The 20,521-nt window shown below is 44.0% G+C and overlaps 1 protein-coding gene across 2 annotated transcripts in view; it reads left to right on the plus strand.

Moving 5' to 3' along the window:
- Positions 1–7,867: 7,867 nt before the first annotated feature.
- Positions 7,868–20,521, plus strand: part of LOC146036038 (cytochrome P450 2A4-like) — a 59,420-nt gene continuing 46,766 nt past the window's right edge. The window contains exons 1-3 of one of the 2 annotated variants that reach the window (XM_083159805.1): positions 7,868–8,067; positions 9,900–10,062; positions 19,096–19,245. In XM_083159805.1, the coding sequence (XP_083015931.1) occupies positions 7,888–8,067; positions 9,900–10,062; positions 19,096–19,245 (493 nt within the window). In that variant the 5' untranslated portion in view covers positions 7,868–7,887. The remainder of the gene's footprint in view (positions 8,068–9,899; positions 10,063–19,095; positions 19,246–20,521) is intronic. The other variant, XM_083159806.1, reaches the window with a different exon arrangement.

A 20,521-nucleotide genomic window follows, 5' to 3' on the forward strand; every position in this document is an offset into this window, starting at 1 on the left:
GGCACTGAAATGATCAATGACCGGCCTGACTTTGAATAGCCGGTCAAAGGTGGGATCATCTCTGGGATTGTCTCAAAACGAGTCCGAGTCATGGCCATACGGTAAAATGGGGTGCTGTACAGAACATCTGTACTCCAATATTGCCTAATTTCTGGCTTTTTTACTATGCCCATATGTAACACCAGACCCCAAAACGTCATCATCTCTACTGCATCTACAGGGGTCCACCTAGCAAATGATGACGTGGGGTTTTGAGCAATAAACTGCTGGGCATATAAATTACTTTGGTCCACCATTAAATTTATAAAATCATCAGAGAAAAATAATTTGAAAAAGTCAATTTCTCTGAGACCTGTTGAATCAAATTGGATTCCTGGGATGGCCAAAAACTCAGGAACCTGGGGCTCAAAATTGTCTGGTGGTGGGGTCCATACGGGATAAATCATTTGGGGGGGTCTCAGCTGCTCTACGGGGGCGTCTTTGAGGGGGTCCCTCATCACTAGAGGAGGAAGAGGAGCTTAAGACGAATCCTTCAAATTCCCCGCTTGCATCACTGGCTGTGTCAGAGTCAGAGGCAAGCATGGCATATGCCTCCTCCGCTGAATACATTCTTCTGGATGACTGGGATGACATTTGGGATGACATTTGGGATGCCATTTTTATTTTTGTGTTTCTGTAAGTGTAATGTTTCAACACGTGTATAGTGTAGGGGGGGTACAAACTTTATTTCAACACGGGGGGTATGTAGTGTGTAGTGTGTATGTAGTGCAGAAAAAAAAAATACTTTATACAGGAATTCGATCCCAATAAAAAAAAAAAAAAATGAAGGGGTTAAAAAAAAAAAAAAAAGGTCCTGCGCCAAAAATTGAGCACAGATGTTGGTCAGTAACGTCCGTCACTGAACAGCGCTCAAAGGCAACAGGACACCCACAAAAGCAACGTGGGTGTAAAAACAATTAAAAAAAAAAATACCACAGCACTCTCCCAAAAAAAAACAATTTAAAAAAACTGCAGAAAAAAAATTATATCAACCCTGTGCCAAAAATGCTGTTCAGTGATGTACATCACTGATCAGCGGCCACAGGACACCCACAAAAGCAACGTGGGTGTAATAAACCACAGCACTCTCCAAAAAAAAAAAAAAAACTGCAGAAAAAAAATTATATCAACCCTGTGCCAAAAATGCTGTTCAGTGATGTACGTCACTGATCAGCGGCCACAGGACACCCACAAAAGCAAGGTGGGTGTAATAAACCACAGCACTCTCGAAAAAAAAAAAAAAAAATTTAAAAAAACTGCAGAAAAAAAATGATATCAACCCTGTGCCAAAAATGCTGTTCAGTGATGTACGTCACTGATCAGCGGCCACAGGACACCCACAAAAGCACCCACAAAAGCAACGTGGGTGTAAAAACAAAACCCCACTGCAATCCCCAATAAAAAAAAAAACCTGCAGATCAGTGATGCAGTGATGCGACACTGATTAGCAGTGAGGGGCAGCAGGCAGACAACTGTGGGTGCAACCTGACAGGGTATATATAAAAAAAAAACCTGCACCCCCAAAAAGTTGCTGATCAGTTAATTAATTTAAACTGATCAGCACAAAAGGGGGGGCAGCAGTCAGTTGCACAGGCAGCACAACCTTTGGTGCAACTGACAGGTATATATATAAAAAAAAAAAAAAACAAAGTTGCTGATCAGCACAGATATACTGATCAGCACAAAAGGGGTGCAGCAGACACAAAATATAGCACTCTCTATCACTCTCTATCACTCTCTATCACTCTCTATCACTCTCTGTCACTCTCTGTCACTATCTGTCACTATCTCTCACGATCTGTGACTCTATGACACTGCAGCAGCAGGACACAGGAAGTCACAAGATCCAGGAAGCATCCAGCTGCTGGCAGCACGCTACCAGCGGTGATCAGCGGTGATCAGGTAAGTATCAGGCAAGGTTCAGGTATGTATAGCACGACAGAGTGGCCGGTGACCGCTCTGCACGCAATTCCAGACCGGAATGGCGTCTGCAGCGCAGTCACCGTTAGTTTAAATGACGCGCCTTGGCTGTGATTGGTCCGTCGGTCCGACGGACCAATCACAGCCTTGGGGGCAGGTGGGGTGAGGTGGGTGCCCCCTCACACCCGGCGGTGATTGACACCTGTGTTACCGAGCGTCTGATTCGCCGGTAACACAGGAAAACGCTGCGACTGGCTGTTCACATTGAACAGCCAATCACAGTGATCTCCGACGGGGGGGAGGCATCGCCACCCCCCCTGGGCATGCAGGGACATGTCTGCTGTCAGGGACAGCAGACATGTTTAAACTGTCACCGCGTCTATAGACGCGGGGACAGTTTAAAGTCATGACGTATATATACGTCATGTGTCGGGAAGTACATCCCGGCCATGACGTATATATACGTCAAATGTCGGGAAGGGGTTAACATCTGGAGGGCCGGTGTTGCCCAGCCCTGGTGTATGGGCAGCTTAAGAGGGAGATTTGGTTAATATATCTTTTACATACATGCCTACTTTGATTGTCTCCTGTCCGGCATTCGGCCAGGCAGCGAACAGCGAACAAGTCTGAAACAGTCCCTACAGTATGTTACTAAGTTACTAGCATATAAATGAATGTAATAAAGATGATTTTTACACAGGTGTTATCTTGTGATTATTTTTAGTTTCACATCTAAATTTGCTCTGAACTTACTGGATGTGGGAATAAAAACCCAGCCATAAACACATTCAGCAACACAAAGTACTTTGGGGTAAGGGTATATGGTCTCTAGGTCTACAACAACCAGGTTGACAAGCATTAGGTCCTCACCACTAGGTCAACATGCATGAAGGTCAACATGACTAAAAGTCGACATGGGTCGACAGGGTGATTAGGTCCACACGGGGAAGGTCGACAGTCAAAAGGTGGACATGGGGTTTTCTCCCTTTTTTTTTAGCAGACAGGCGGAATTTCATGCCCTACCATCCATTATACATGAGATCCAGAGTGTTGATGATTTGGGGGGTTATTTGGACATGATCGATGGGCTGCAAATTCACAGCCCAGACAATTATGATTGACAGTGCACGCATACACATCTTAGCGCACATGCATGAGGCCTTCCTGCAATAAAATAATACGAAAAAATAAAATACGAAATCTATTTCCAGCGCTAGCCGTACACATGTTGATCAACAGGAAGCCAGTGCTTTAAGCTGTAACCTGGCCGTTTACCTGGAGTGTCAGGAAAACGTTGGGGTACCCAGTTGTTTTCAGAAACCATCTCCGCCCATGATCACCCTGGTTCTATCGCATCGGCCAAGTAAGTCCTTGGTTACGAACAGACTCCATGCAGACATTCATTGGTTAGTTGTGAATGGATTTGCAGCTATTCACCGACCTGAAATATTTTCTCTTTTGCAGCCTTGCACAGGGTGGGATATCACTCTGGTAGGGCTGTGGCTATCTGATCTCAGGCTCTGCCAATTAGCAGAAAACCAATCAGGCAGTGGGGCTCACCAGGGGTTTCTCCTGTACATCTAGTCTATAGTTTATAGCAATCTCCCTCATGTCACCCAGCCCACATTACACTGTTACATTTTTGGGGAATAAGAGGAATAAGAGACAGATACATGTACATTGAATCATCAGCACCATTTCCCAGCACTTTACCAAGTACAGTAGCTCTTACTAACTGCTTTGGGGATCATCTACATTTGTATATAAGTCATTTTAAAATATTCCCTTCAGATGTAGCAGTACACACCCACGCTTCTAGGTGCCACGTTCACAATCTCTTTTCACAATCTCTCCATATATGGAACTAGACACGCCCTTTGGGAGGAGCATGACACGCCTCCTCAATGGGGCGCTTTGCAAAATTCTATTACCAACTACAATCCCCCTGAAACTAGTTTTCGAAAGTAGGCAAGTATGGTATAAATGAATGTCCATATTTTATATGACTCTTGTAACACTCTCTTTGCAATAAATGCTTACATGTGCTTACATAAACATTATATAGAAGAGACTCATAAAGGTATCTTTGGGTGGTTAATATACCATTCCCTTTAGAAAAAGGTGCTTACATGTGCTACATGATTATCATGAAACATATAATGGAATCATCCATAAAGGGATTCGGTATGGAATCCCGGCGGTCGGAATCCCGGCGGTCAAAATCCCGACGCCGGAATCCCGACCGCCGAAATCCCGACAAGGGGGGGACGTGGATAGCTACCCCTTGCGGGCTCGCTGCGCTCACCATGCAGCAGGCCCAATGCCTCGCTACGCTCGGCACGTTCATTTATTCTCCCTCTATGGGTGGCGTGGACATCCACGGAGTGAGAAAGTTTCGGGATTTCGGCGGTCGGGATTTCGGCGGTCGGAATTCCGGCGTCGGGGATTTGACCGCCGGGATTCCGACCTCCGGGATAAAGTTATCCTTCAAAATATGATTCTCACACTTTTCTTATTTTGAAAGTAGGTGATTAGCAGACACATAGCAGCTTCTTTAAAGCAGGGCTCGACAAATCCTGGGGATCATGGTGCCATGGTGACCGGATTCTGCTTCCTGGTGACCAGATTTTTTTGCAGGGAGGGAAGAAGGAAGCAGAATCTGGTTGTGGGCAGAACAGGACCCCCCAACCTTCCCTCCTCTTGATGGAGGTCAGCGGCAGCATGGGCAGCAAAGCCTGACCCCCCCTCCCTCCTGATGGAGGTCAGCAGCAGCGTGGGCAGCAGAGCCCAACCCGCCCCCCTCTCCTCCTACTGGAAGCCAGCACCAGCTTAGGCAGCAGAGCCCGACCCTCTCCTGATTGAGGTCTGTGGCAGCGCAGACATCAGAGCCCGACCGCCTCTCCCCTCCTGCTGGAGGTCAGCGGCAGCTCAGAGAGCAGAGCCTGACCCCCCTCTCTCCCCTCCTGACGGAGGACAGTGACATTGCGTGCAGCAGAGCCTGACCCACCCCTCCTGCTGGAAGTCAGGGGCAGAAGATCCCCCCCCCCCCATCCCTTCTGCTGGAGGTCAGCGGAAGTAGAGCCTGACACCCCCCTCCTGCTGGAAGTCAGGAGCAAGAGAGCCCAACCCTCCACCCTCCTGCTGGAGGTCAACAGCAGCATGGGCATGCCCATCTTTAGGGCATGACCCCCCAATCTAATAGAATAGACGCTGTGCGCATGCGCACAGCGTCTATTCTCGTATGAAAATGAGGTTGCGGCTAATTAGCATAAGCCGCGGCCTCATTTGCATACGCCCCGCCCCCTTTTCGGACGCTCGCGCGGCCCTATTTCATAATCACAGAAGTTGGGAGGTATGCCAACCTCCATGCTGACTCGCTGCTGATTGGCTAAGAGAGAGTGTACTTGCAACCAATTAGTGGCCAGCATATCTTTTGAATTTTTTTCTTTTTTAAGTTCTGCAGCTGTTGGCTGCTGGTCCGCTCAGCACTTCCTGGACACTCCAGACTGCCCTCCCCACCCACACCAACTGAGCGCTCAGCGCAGCCCAGACCCCGCTGCTGACCAGGAGAGGTTTTTTTTACTCTCCTGCGCCCACAGCTCCCTGGGAATTTACAGGTGATAAATCCCATGATATTTATCCAATGTAAAAAAAATGGCATGCGGGCGCCCAGTCCTTGCCGGAGTGTCCCCAATATGTATAGGGCAGACTGTAGTTTCCAGAGTATAGTAGGGGCACGCATGGCCTGACTGGGTACAGCTGCTGTGTGAAGAAAGGATACAGCTGCTGTGTGAAGAACAGGACACTATCTGCAGTGCTGCAGCCGCATGTCTGACCTCTCTCCCCGGCATGCTTGTTCCAGCCACAGTGGAGGACCTTTCCACCAGGGGTTTGCAGATGCCTTGCAGTCCTCAGCCGTAACTGGTTGTCAGCATGTGTGTACACACCGCTGGTGGTTACCGCTGCAGTCCAAGCATTGGGCTGATCTGGCAGGGGTGAGGGAGGCAGAGTTCTTTGGCATAAAGTTCCTTCCAAAAGATGCGTTTCGCCATGCACAGGGCGGCATTTTCAATCAGGTCATGCTGATTGAAAAAGCTGCCCTATGGACCTCATTCTGGTCCATTCGTTGCGGCCGTTCACTGATGTTTGGCGTATGCGCATGTGCAGCCGCATTTGTGCGCATGTGCATACGCTGGGTGCATGCAGCCACGGCGAGCAGACTGTTCTCCAGGTGCATGCAACCAAGATAGCGGGCAGGGGGCGTGGGGTTGCAGCAGATAGGCGCGCACATGGGAATGCCCAGCGCTTCATGATCGTTCCCATGAAAATACTGGGTGTTCCCATAGAAATTGCCGGGTGACGTTGGTGCCGGGGCGGGCAGCTGACCTGGGAGTCACTTTATATATGTGTGCACTCACCACATCTTTCTATGGTCACCGATCTTGTTGCTCAAGATGCCTGACCCAGGCTTCCACAGCAATCACCTGCTTACATCTCGTACAGACATATTCTCCTTTGAACCATTGGTGAATACATCTGACAAGATGCACACTGGTGGAGATTCTCAACCTTGTTCCCACTCATTTTACCTGGAGAAACTAAATCACACCACTGAGTATTAAATACCAGTACAATAGTATTACAGAACAGTAATCATATGAAAAGATACTTTACTGTCCTGTCCATGGGTTCTGATGCCAGAGGGCACGATCAGCAGCTAATGATAAACCCTCACCTGCTGGCATTGTGCAGGTCTAATTTGTAATATACAGATGGATCCGCTGTTGTTAGAGTGGCTCCTGGCCAACGCCATCCTGCGCCGTATGCCAGGACGGGGGCGTGCATCCACCCCATTCTCCCGGAAGCCCAGCACCGATGCCGGCTCCCTCCCACCTGGCTGATGGACAGGTACAGCGAGGTACTTGCTCACACGTCCCTGCCCCGTCATCCGCCAGAAATGGCGCCATGGCGAGCTGGCGGGCTGGATGAGAGGGGCTCCATCCGTACAGCAGTTTTTATATATTAGCAAATTATTTGGTGAATAAACCAAAAATTCTAATTTGAAAAAAATTGGAATAAAATTAAACGTTAACTAAACCAAAATATCTATTGTGCTGTCAATATCTATTGTGCTGTCACTTTGTGGTGTAATACCTTCATTTTTTAGATGCTAAATAATTGTATAAGATTAGGCAGCTTTACCATGACAGCTGTAGAAGATATTCACTTACAAACTACAAAGTATTCATTTATACATACTTGCCTACTTAGAGTTGTCCTTTGCCATATTTATCGCATATGTTAGTGCATATGCAATAATTATGAATGCGATGAGCGGTGATAGGGGGCGGAGCTGGGGTGCGAATGTTAGAACATCCCCCCCTATATCTGAGTGGAATCTTTTAAAACTACTTATATCCAAATGTAGATGAGCCCCAAAGCAGTTAGTAAACGTTACTATACTTGCTAAAGTGCTGAGAAATGGCGCTGATGATTCAATGTAAATGTATCTATCTCTCATTCCTTTTTGTTCCCAAAAATGTAACAGTGTAATGTGGGCTAGGTGACATGAGGGGTAGGCAACTGTGGCATACTGTATATACAAATTACCAAGGGATCCTTTCTTTATTTGTTGAACTGGATGTAAGTTAAATAGTTTTACGTTTTCTGTGAGTGTATTCGGACACCTTCATACAGGCTGTAGTTGTGTAATGGAAAGATTTGAAGGGGTTAATTATGATAAACTATCAGCCAACCATTACTATTTACATATCTGATATATAACCACCCACACTGTTATGTGGAATGTTGTTCTGTGCCAAATCTATTTTCATCACAACACAATTACAGCAATTCTGTGACCTGTGCCCCTCTGTGTTATTGTGAACAGAGGGACACAGTTCACAGAATTGCTGTAATTGTGTTCTCATGGAGCTGAACATTGCAGGGAGCCTTGTTTTGGTTGCAGGGGTCTCTATCCTGATTTACCTCATAAAATGGTGGAACCATATAAAGCAGAGGAACCTGCCACCGGGGCCCACACCTCTGCCCCTGTTGGGGAACTTAATGCAGATCAGCACCACAGAATTTCAGCAGTCTTTGCTGAAGGTAAGCCGGGGCAATTATACCTTCATTACTGCAATATAACAGAAGTCTGCAGGGCTCAGAGTGGTTGTCTATGTAAAGTATTTCCTCTAAATATAATTATATCCAATGAGTTTTATAAAATTGGCAGCACATTTATGCCGCTTTCGGACATGTGACCTGAAGGCAGCATAAAAGCTGCATAAAAGCTGGAATATTCCAAGGTCTCAGGAACCTGGTTAGGAGGAGGATCATGGAGCAGAACTTAGGGCCTAATTCAGGTTGGCTCGCAAAAGCAAAATCTATCTCTAATGCGGGGTTGCCTACTTTCTGGCTGCCCCCTCCAGGAGAGGGCAGCCAGTTCATTGAGGAAGGGGGGGGGGGCGCTGATGGGGAGGGAAAGGGGCGAGGTGACCGTCTGATCATCCGGAGTGGGGTGTAATCACCCACCTTGCAATGTTGGTATATCAGGCATTGCACAGCAGGGGAATCTCGTCCTGTGCTCCCAGGGACCCCCTGCTGAAGGGGGGGGGGGGGGGGGGTGTCACGGGGAACCCAATTTCTGGGACTTTCCAGGCCATTCCGGGAGGGTAGGTAACCCTGCTCTTATGGGCATAACCATGTTGCACTGTAGGTGGGGCAGATGTAACATGTGCAGAGAGAGTTACATTTGGGTGGGGTGTGTTCTAACTGAAATCGAAATTGCAGTGTAAAAATTAAAGCAGCCAGTATTTACACTCTCTGCACATGTTACATCTGCCCCACTTGCAGTGAACATGGTTTTGCCCATTAAAGGAGTTTCCTTTTGCAATCCAACCTGAATCACCTCCTTAGTCCCAGATTGTTTTATTTATTTTCACACAATCCGGGACTAAGGAGGTTATGCAAGTTCTGTGGTATATTTATGATACTTATCCAGGGGTGTCCACACCATACAGACCGCACCTCATTTTTTAATACTTGCCTCTCTGGAGTACCACAATGCCCCGTCGGGGAGAGAGGATTTGGTCTGGATGGAGGAAACTGTACACGGGCCCCTTTCTCTCTTAAAACGCCCCTGTGCGAGTTCTTGTGCATAGGCCCTCATTCTGGTTGGTTTGCCCATGTTGATGGCCTGTGCATGCTCATCATCGCTTGTGCACATGTGTACATCTTCGCTGCGGGCGTCCTTGGGGACTTGCATAGTCTCAAGGATGCTCATTGGGGGGGGGGGGGGGGCTTGCAGGATGTGTGCTGGGGTGTTTGCATGTGAATGCCCAGCGCTTCCTGGGTGTACCCATAAAAACGCTGGGTGCGCCCTGAGAAACCCTGTGCGTCCCCAAGTAAATGGGGGCAGCCACCTGCTTTCCGTGGGTGGGCGCCTAACATCACCGGATATCAGCTGCTGGCCCTGTTCTCAGAGCAGGGCGCCGCTAATCGAAGTCACCAGAGACTTAGATTAGCGAGCCCTACAGAAATCCGCCCCTTGAAGGCTTAATCCGGCCCTGCCCAACACAGTGCATTTTTTTGCAGGTCTCACAGAATCATGAATTAAATAATTAGATCTACCTGTAGATCTTTTAAAACGTGTCAGTGAGTAATGAATGCACCTGTGCACCTGCTGGGTGAACTGGAAAACGGGCACTGTGTGGGGTTCCGAGGACCATTTTGATAGGAGGGGTTGCTCTATGCCAACGTGCTATGTCTCTTTCTGACTGTGCGCGCTGCAGGATCTGTGGTGCCTCAAAAATAAATATTAATGATGATGATGATTTATCTACAATGTGAATTTATAATATGTTGTCTAAGGAAATCTACAATATCTCCAATGTTATACAGTATATGTAATGTAATATAATTACTATGTGTCTCCACAGCTGGGTGAGCAGTATGGACCAGTGTATTCCATCTACATGGGAAATACTCTTGGTGTTGTTCTGACTGGCTATGATGCAGTGAAGGAGGCACTGGTTGATCACAGCGATGTGTTTAGTGACAGAGGAGAGATGGATGCCATTGATATCTTCTTTAAGGATTATGGTAAGATATTTAAACACACACATATATAAACTGCTCAAAAAAATAAAGGGAACATTTAACAACACAATATAACTCCAAGTCAATCACACTTCTGTGAAATCAAACTGTCCACTTAGGAAGCAACACTGATTGACAATCAATTTTGCATGCTGTTGTGTAAATGGAATAGACAACAGGTGGAAATTATAGGCAATTAGCAAGACACCCCCAATAAATAGTTGTTCTGCAGGTGGTGATCACATACCACTTCTCAGCTCCTATGCTTTTTGGCTGATGTTTTGGTCACTTTTGAAAGCTGGCGGTGCTTTCACTCTAGTGGTAGCATGAGACCGAGTCTACTACACACACAAGTGGCTCAGGTAGTGCAGCTCATCCAGGATGGAACATCAATGCAAGCTGTGGCAAGGTTTGCTGTGTCTGTCAGCGTAGTGTCCAAAACATGGAGGCGCTATCAGGAGACAGGACAGTACATCAGGAGAGGTGGAGGAGGCTGTAGGAGGGCAACAACCCAGCAGCAGGACCGCTACCTCCGCCTTTGTGCAAGGAGGAACAGGAGGAGCCCTGCCAGAGCCCTGCAAAATGACCTCCAGCAGGCCACAAATATGCATGTGTCTTCTCAAACGGTGAGAAACAGACTTCATGAGGTTGGTATGAGGGCCCGACATCCACAGGTGGGGGTTGTGCTTACAGCCCAACACTGTGCAGGATGTTTGGCATTTGCCAGAGAACACCGATTGGCAAATTCGCTACTGGCACCCTGTGCTCTTCACATATGAAAGCAGGTTCACATTGAGCACATGTGACAGATGTGACAGAGTCTGGAGACGCCAAGGAGAACATTCTGCTGCCTGTGTGGGGTGGCATTTCTTTCAGGGGCCGCACAGCCCGCCATGTGCTCTCCAGAGGTAGCCTGACTGCCATTAGGTACCGAGTTCCTCAGACCCCTTGTGAGGCCATATGCTGGTGCGGTTGGCCCTGGGTTCCTCCTAATGCATGACAATGCTAGACCTCATGTGGCTGGAGTGTGTCAGCAGTTCCTGCAAGATGAAGGCATTGATGCTATGGACTGGCCTGCCCGTTCCCCAAACCTAAATCCAATTAAGCACATCTGGGACATCATGTCTTGCTCCATCCACCAGCGCCACTTGCACCACAGACTGTCCAGGAGTTGGCGGATGCTTTAGTCCAGGTCTGGGAGGAGATCCATCAGGAGACCATCTGCCACCTCATCAGGAGCATGCCCAGGCTTTGTAGGGAGGTCATACAGGCACACTACTGAAAGTAATTTTGACTTGTTTTAAGGACATTACATCAAAGTTGGATCAGCCTGTAGTGTTTTTCCACTTTAATTTTGAGTATATATAGACAAGAATGTCTCACTATTGTCTCTAAATTTGTTTTACGAAACTTTTATAGTATGTCACATGACATTTAAAAGTGCTTTATAGTTTGTCACATGACATTTAAAAGTGCTAAATAAGTTTGGAGAAAGAGAAAGTACTCTCTCTTTGTGGGGGATTATTAGAGTGCCCCCACAAAGAGAAAGTACTTTCTTTTTCTCCAAACTTATACTTTTTACTCTCCGGGGAGCACCTCCACTTGAGTTATCATTCTCTATACCATTTGGTTTATTATTATCTTTATAGTGGATTTCTGTATCAATACATATTGCAGCTTGTACACTCCCCATACCTTTTTTCCTTCTCCAAAAGTGCTAAATACTCGACACGTCCTTACATTTTTATTTCATAAAATGCTAATTTTAAAAAAAGATTACACCTTAAAAATCACTTAGCTTTTTTTTTTTTAGGGTAAACAAGAAATGATAGTAGTGGTAGAAGTAGTGATAGTAGTAGCAGAGTCGTATTAAACCATGGCCTGGCCCCTATGCTTTCTCGTATTTTGGGACCCCTCTAAAACACCCACCTTTCACCAATGGACCAATGGACCAATCCCACTTTAAGAAACTCCAGTCGTGTCTCTGGGATTTCTGTGCCTCATTTAAATCTGAAAGTGTTGGTAATCATTGTCAGAATGTTCTCTCTTCCTTTGTGGATTGAAGATTCATGATAAGTGCTGTGACCAGTATGGTGCAGCTATATACGTGAATGAGAGGTAATATTGTGTGGTGTAATGTGAATAAGAGGTACTACTGTTGGCTGAATGTGAATAAAAAACTACTGTTACAGTGTAAAAGTACTTAATTTTTGTGTAACATGAATAGGTTACTACTATGTGGTTTCATTTTAATTGTTACTATTGTATGGCCACGTCCCTTGCTGCATGCACAGCCTATTTAAAATTTTGGGGTTCCAACGCTCTTTCTGGCACAGGGCACCTTGTCTAATCTTTACCTCTATATTCCCGGTGATCTCCTTGTGTCATTGCAGTGCTTCCTGTTTAGTGCCTTACAACTTTTCTAATTAAGCAATAGAGAGTCTACCTTACCAGTCCATCTCTAACCAATCTCATCCTGTGCTAACACACGGAGAGACGCAAACAGTAAAGTCCATCCTACCTCTTGGCAGTTATTGGTTGTTACTAAGGAGATAAGTAGACTTTGTGCTTTCAGCTTAATAGTGCCAAATTGGGGGAATTCCAGCCCAAAATCGTACAAATCTGTTTATACTTTAGTAGTATTACTAATAGTATTACTGTGTTATTATTTTGTGTTATAGAGTCATATTGTATTCACATCAAGCCCATATTAATCTTTTCCTTTTATTGGCCAGTCTCAGATATGGCTTTTTCTTTGCCACTCTGCCTAGAAACCCACCATCCCGGAGTAGCCTCTTCACTGTAGATGGTGACACTGGCATTCTGGGGTACCATATAAGGAAGCTGCAAGTTGAGGACCTCTGTTTCTTAATTTATTGGCATTTTCTCGCATGGAATAGCCTTCATATCGAAGAACAAGAATAGACTGTCGAGTTTAACGTGAAAGTTCTCTTTTTCTGGCCATTTTGAGTGTATAATCGAACCCACAAATGTGATGCTCCAGATACTGAACTAGCTCAAAGGAAGGCCAGTTTTATAGCTTCTCTAAAGAGCAAACACATTTTCATATGTGCTAACATAATTCTGGTGTTCAAGGGTCTTCTAATTATCCATTAACCTTCTAACCCAATTAGCAAACACAATGTACCATTAGAACAGTGGAGTGCCAGAAAAGGGTCTCTATACACCTATAAAGATATTTTTAAAACCAGACATTTGCAGCTTATATGGTCATTTACCACATTAACAATGTATTGAGTGCATTTCTGATTAATTTATTGTTATCTACATTGAAAAAAACAGTGCATTCCTATCAAAAAATAAGGAAATATCTATGTGACCCCAAACTTTTTAATGGTTGTGTACATCTAGACCAGCGGTTCTCAAACTGTGGGTCCTGACCCCAAAGTGGGTCCCGACCTTCTCAGCATGGGGTCACGACTCCATGTTGCTGACCTTCAGGCTGATGACTCTTCTAATCTTAGTCAGTGATTCAAGGAGTCTGAAAAGTCTGTTGAATGGTCTGTTATGTTAGACTCCTCTAATCATTTTGTGCCTCCACAATGTTGCCATGTATGTGCTGTCTGCTGACTACAGTTGTGATTTGATGACCTTCTGCAATAATTTGCTGGGGTCCCGTAATTATTTTTATAGTCTGATGGGGTCCCAGAGCAAAATAGTTTGAGGACCCCTAATCTAGACAATAATCATTAGCTCTATCCACGATAACAAAGCGTAAACGCAGCATAGCCGTGTATTATACACGCTATACCGATACTTATAAGACAGTATATTTCGCAGTACTTAGTACCCAACCTGAGTACACCTTTTAAGGACAATGTCCGTATTACACCTTTGTCGCTAAATGCGAATAAAAGTCAAGGCTCATGTATAACTCAAGAAAATCAGGAGATAGAGTCTCCGAATAATGTATTTAGTCCCTAGCGGCCAGCAGGGGGTTACAGAAAGAGAAACACAGTATCACACAGTGTACAGTTGTCTAACAATACAAAATATGTTTTACACTACTAAGGGGAAAAGAAACAAATACAAAATACAATCAGCCATAACTATAGAAAATACATACAGGAATGCAAACAGTTACCATTTCATCTATAGCGCAGTGCACTCCGGTCGAGCTCACTAGGTTCTAATAGAACTTAGCCCAGGCAGGATGAAGGGGGAAGAAGAAGTGAAGAAGAGAGCAATCCAGCCCAGGGATCGCTACTTTATAGTGTCCACACAAAGAGAGGTCAGTGAGAGTTTCCATTTGTCAAAGAGTTCAAAAGTCAGGTTCTTGTGAATTGGTGCAAGGGAATGCACTTTAAGTGAATTGGTGCAGAGGGAATGCACTTCTGTGTCCTTTGTCTGCTGGCATCGTCATAGGTGGTCGTAAATCAAACACAAGAACCGGTTACAGCTTAGTCCTTTGTCTTCCTCAGTTCACATGGCAAAAGTACATAGATTATGGATTTTATCCGTAATTATTAGACATAAGACACGGAACAAAAAGATATGAAATATGTACAGAAACGGTCGTGTATTATTGGTTAAACTATGTGCTGCGAACTAAACCTATATTTAACTATATTTTATTTCGTGTAAGTGTGGGATATGAATTTATGTGTATTAGCATGGCAGCACTCAAGGTTCTCCTTGTTACATAAAACTTGGGTATTTATACTTTATTTGCGTAACTCTGCGAACCAAAATGGCGGCCATACCATTCTAAAATGGCATGTATATAACTCGACTTTGACAGTAGATACCAGTTTAAAGTACAAACCCCACCCATATCTAACTCTCTCTGCACATGCTACATTTGCCCCAGTTTGCTTTTGCAAATGAACAAGAATCAGGCCTTTTGTGTAGTGTGTACCAAGCTTTAGTGTGGAGAGGTGAATTTAGGGCTGAAAATACAGAGGATCAAGTTTTGATTTGCTTGGTTCTTCTCGCCAAAGTTTGGATTTATCTGATTTATGTTATTGGCTATCCAAAACACGAGAGCTAATCTATTATATAAAAGTAGAAAATTGTCCTTCTCTCTGTCTTTCTATACAAATCCAGAGTTTACAAGCCAAGATTGTGAAATTTTACATATGAGCATATTAATACACATTGTCGATAATTTCTGAACTGAGGAAAGTTCAGGGTTGCATCCATCTCACCCTAGGGGTGAGGCAGCAGCACAGAGTATTTCTGAAGACAGCATAACTCTGGAATGACTGGAGCAATTTACACCAAATATTGTACACATATCAATTACAATCTGTGAACAAATACTGTGAGGTTAACACACCCCTACCACCCCTAGGGGTGAGGCATCAGCACAGAATATTTCAGCAGACAGCATAACTCTGGAATGGCTGGAGCAATTTACAACAAACTTGGTACTCATATGACTTACAATCTGGCAAAAAAAAACACTGTGGGGGGTGTCACCCTTAACACCACTAGGGGTGAGGCAGCAGCACTGAGTATTTCTGAAGACAGCATCACTCTGGAATGACTGGAGCAATTTACACCAAATTTGGTACACATAAGACTTCCTATCTGTGAACAAATAATGTGGGGGTAACACACCCCTAGCACCCCTAGGGCTGAGGCAGCAGCACAGGGTATTTCAGCATGTAGCATAACTCTGGAATGACAAGCAATTTACAACAAACTTGGTAGACATATCAATTACAATCTGTGAACAAATACTGTGGAGGTAACACACCCCTAGCGGTGGGGCAGCAGCATAAACTACAGTATATCAGGACATGCATGATATGTCAGTGATGACAGGGCTGCATGTGACAGGGACAGTGACATGATGTGTGGAGGGGAATGTGCTCCCCCATGGAAGCACATTCCCCTCCACACTGAGAGTTATATAGTGTCCCCACACTGAGAGTTATATAGTGTCAGTAGCAGGGTCCCCCAGCAGCACAGAGTATATCAGTAGACACATAGGGGGAAATTTACTATTACGAAAAACCTAGTTTTTCGTATTAGTATTTTCCCTACGACTGCATATGACTGTTTCAGTCGTATGCAAAGTCGTGTTCCGGAGGGGGATTTACAAAGCAGTCATATACGACTGCTTTGTAACCCTCCGATGTCGTACTAATTCGTATTAGCTGGCCATATATACGGCCGCTAATACGAATTAGTAAAGGCAGTCTGCACGGATCAGTCAGATCTGTGCAGGCTGCAAGGTGTAAAAAAAATAGAAAAATAAAGAAATAAAAAAAAAACCAGGTCCTTCATGGAAGCTCTTCAGTCTTCATCCGATGTAGTCCAGGTTTTCTTTCAGGTTCTTCAAGCTGCCGGCGACTCCGGCAAGCTCCCCACTGCGGACTGTCAGAGGCGCAGAGATCCTTCCTCCTCTGCCCCTCTACTCAGAATGAATTCTATTGGCCGCCTAGCGGCCAATCAGTAGCCAAGAAAGTCGGCTCCTGATTGGCCAGAATTCATTCTGAGTAGCGGCGGAGAGGAGGAAGGATCTCTGTGCCTCTGACAGTCCGCAGCGGGGAGCTTGCCGGAGTCGCCGGCAGCTTGAAGAACCTGAAAGAAAACCTTGACTACATCGGATGAAGACTGAAGAGCTTCCATGGAGGACCTGGGTGAGTAGGATTTCCTTCCACAGGTCCACCATGGATTTCTTCGGACCCCGGACCGGACGCCGACATGGAAATCGACATACTGAAGAATGGCGACATGGATCCGGAACCAGGACAAGGCACCGGATCAAGACTCTGGGACCTACCTACGGGATCAAGATAGGTATCAGTGTGTGTGTAAGGTATGTATTAAACTTTTATTTTTCATGTGTCAGTGTGTATTTATTGATCTATTTTTTTACTGTGGAACTACAAGACCCAGCGGGCCCTTTAATGCCCCGCAGGCTGGGACTTGTAGTTCTCCAAGTCCCAGCTTGTGGGAGCGGCTTGCTGGGACTCATAGTTCCACAGTTTAAAACAATAGTTTATTCATCTATTTTTTTACACCAGTATCAGCCCGGTGGCCACCGCACAGGGCCACTGGGGACAGCACCAGGCTTCAGCCTGGTCAGGTAAGTCCTGGAGGGGGGGGACCCCTTTATTGGGGGGGTCCCCACTCCCCCAGGGCCTCTGTCCAGGCTGACTGGTCAGAGGGTTAATGCTTTGGCCGGGGGGACTTGTATAAAAAGTCTCCCCCCGGCTGTGGCATTACCCTGCTGGCTGGTTTGGCCTGGGGCTTGTTCTTAAAATACGGGGGACCCCTAGTCATTTTATCCCCCATATTTTGGGAACCAGCCCCGGACCTGGAGCCTGGGGCTGGTTGTTAAAAATTGGGGAGCCCCTGTTTGTCGGGTTCCCTGATTTTTTATTACCTGCCCTGGCTCTTTCAGCCTGGTGCTGGTTATAGCTGTGGGGGGGACCCCACGCTGTTTTTTAATTTTTTTTATTTAATTATCTATTTTTTTTACACTAAAGCCTGCACAGATCTGACTGATCCGTGCAGGCTAAAGCCAAAAACGACAGGACAATCAAGGTGTATTTTCCTGTTGTATTTTTGAGCCTGTTTTACACCAATTAGCAGCCGTATTATCAATACGGCTGCTTAGTAAATCAGGAACCACCATTCTTTTGAATGGTGATTCCTGTCGTATTCTATCGATGGTGTAGACATTCATATTTGTAAATACAAATACGAATGTGCCATCTTTAAGAATACGAATTGCTGTATTTTTGGGATAGTAAATCCCGAAAATACAAATGTGTAAAAAATAGGTGTATTTCTGCCTATGAATACACCTATTTTTTACAAATTCATATTAGTAAATTTCCCCCATAATGTGTAAATTAAAGAAACAACTAATGTTAGTTATACTGTGTATTTAATATGTAAATAGATTTTTTTTTTTTTAAAACAAACTGTCTTAAAATCCTTGGTACTCCAGCTAGTAACCAATAAAATGCCACTTTGAAAATCTGAATAAATGAAAACCACTCATTTCTAGCTGTAAATGAGTTTGGCTATAGACAGAAGCAGGTTGTTATCTATCAGAAGCAAAGTTGGAACAGGAAAATTTTACTTTAGCCTTTGCAAAGCTAATGTTTTTTTAATTGTAGATATAAAAAGGTGGCATCAGAATTATACTGTGTTGGCAGAAATAAATATAGTTTATTTTACTGCACAAACATAGTATAAGGATAAGAACTTGAGGGCTTTAAACTCAAGGCGTAGTCCACATTGCCACACTTGTCATTTGAGTCCTGCTCTTTTATAACATGTTTATTACATCATAATGACTTTGCTTACTCCCATCAAGTAAATAACCATAAGCATGAGGCATTTTACTGTATCTCTTCCACAGAGATTTACTTGCTAGTTTTATAGGCCAGGACACTCATTTTAAGGCCCATACACACTATAAGATTACTTTTCCGATCAGTCTGGTTAGAATGAAAATTTTGAAATTTCTGGGGCAAATTGCAATCAACCATTTTGTCTCAAAAGCTGGAAAATGGACAAAAACATCTGCATAAATTGATTGAACTCATTTGTCTGAATGTCAATTTTTTATGTGTTTTCCATGTTTAGGAGCAAATAGTAATTTGTCATTTTCTCCCAAATATTTTTAGATTTTCATTCCAAGGTCAACCAGCCAGATTGTAAAAATAATCTTATAGAGTTTATGGGCCTAGAAGTGCATAAGGATCACACTTTTATCAGGTGTAAAGGATTAGACAGAAGTTAGTTAGAGCTATAAAACAAAACTATAGTTGAAACAGTTGAAAAGTAAATTTCATTTGAATATGATAAGATTGGAGAAAATAAAAATAACTCCATATATAGCCATATATTTATTCAATATATTATACAATGAAATCCTTTTTAACATATCGAACAAAACAAGTGAGTGGGAGGACTGTAGGGAAAAAAAAACAGGTCTAGCTTGCATGCGTTTAGAGTTTAAAATATTTTTGCTTGCTGTATGAATTTCAACTAATTTGGGGAAAAGCAGTAACTGGACCTCACAGAGCACACTGTTTGTATTTTTAGGAGTCATCATGAGCAATGGAGAAAGGTGGAAGATAATGCGTCGCTTCGCTCTCATGACTATGAGGAATTTTGGAATGGGGAAGAGGAGCATCGAGGAGAGGATCCAGGAGGAGGCCCGGTGTCTTGGGGAGACATTTATGAAGAACAAAGGCGGGTGAAGATAATGACAGCTGATGCTGAATTATTTATAAAGAATATTCAATCCATGGCCTTACCACAGGTTCTCATACCCCCAAACCTCACTTCTTTGGCATATGGAAAATACCCTAAGAGCATGTCTGGCTCGTATAACCCCAACAACCAGGGCCTGAGTAAAAGGTTCCAGTAGCCTAAGGCTACAACCCATGTACCTACCCTTGTAATGCTGCTTAACACATATGTATGGGCACTCAGGGACTCGCCAGTCAAACTACCCATGTGCATTTAATGAAGGTTATACATGTATAGTAGGAAAGAAGATGGTAGCGATATTTTGGGTGCACTCTAGAATTTTATGTGATCTTTTTAACTAATCATAGCAAGACTTTTTTGTATAAAATTGAATGTTAATTCAAAGATTTCTAAAGCGGGTGTGAGTTACACCTTCTCTTAAGACAAAACAAGATACCAGAATGTGCAATAAAGTCAAGAAATTGTGGTTTAAAATCGTGATTTGGATGTTCTGATCTATATATTTGCGTCTTTAATATATTTTATATATGATGTTTCGTACCCCATATAACACTTTGATATTGATATATTGTTATTATTTCTTGATATGGAATATTTATTTTTATTTTTCTTGATTCTTTTATCAGTCTGTCCCTTGTGTCTTTATTTTCGTTTGTTCTATAATTTCGGAGAAAGTTAGTGGAGATTCTTTTATGTTCTATATTTCTCCCTTTTTGTCTCAATATTTAATAGTTTGTTATTATTTGTACCTTTCTTGTTTTGGCAGAATTCTTTATGTATTTGATCTTCCCTTCTGGACTTATTGCCATCTCTTTACTGTAGCAATCAGAAGGCTCTTTTTCCATTTCTCTGTTGAAACTGTTGCCTTCTTCCAGGAGACTCCCGTGGGACTGTATGCACCTATAATGTCTTATTGCTTTTTCTGTTTTACTTTCATATTCTGCCCATTAAATACCGATTCCAGCCTTTCATATTATTTATATTGATTATTATTCTGCAGGGATTTTTTCTTGGGTTGACGCCTATTGGTGTTTCAGCCACTGAATGGATACGATTTAATCTATACTTATTCAGTATCTCCACTATTGTATTCACTGTTAATCTATTGTGCTCGATCTCCTCCACACTGGCACACACACACACACACACACACGCTCAGGGGTCGCCTGTTGTATAAGTAGAAAATTTTCTCCCCTAGTAGTAGACAATGAAATAATACACACACTAAAAAAATTCTACAAATCCACCTGGTGTC

The sequence above is a fragment of the Crinia signifera genome, chromosome 9 (assembly GCF_055691185.1).
Source record: "Crinia signifera chromosome 9, ASM5569118v1, whole genome shotgun sequence".
NCBI classification, from domain to species: Eukaryota; Metazoa; Chordata; class Amphibia; order Anura; family Myobatrachidae; genus Crinia; species Crinia signifera.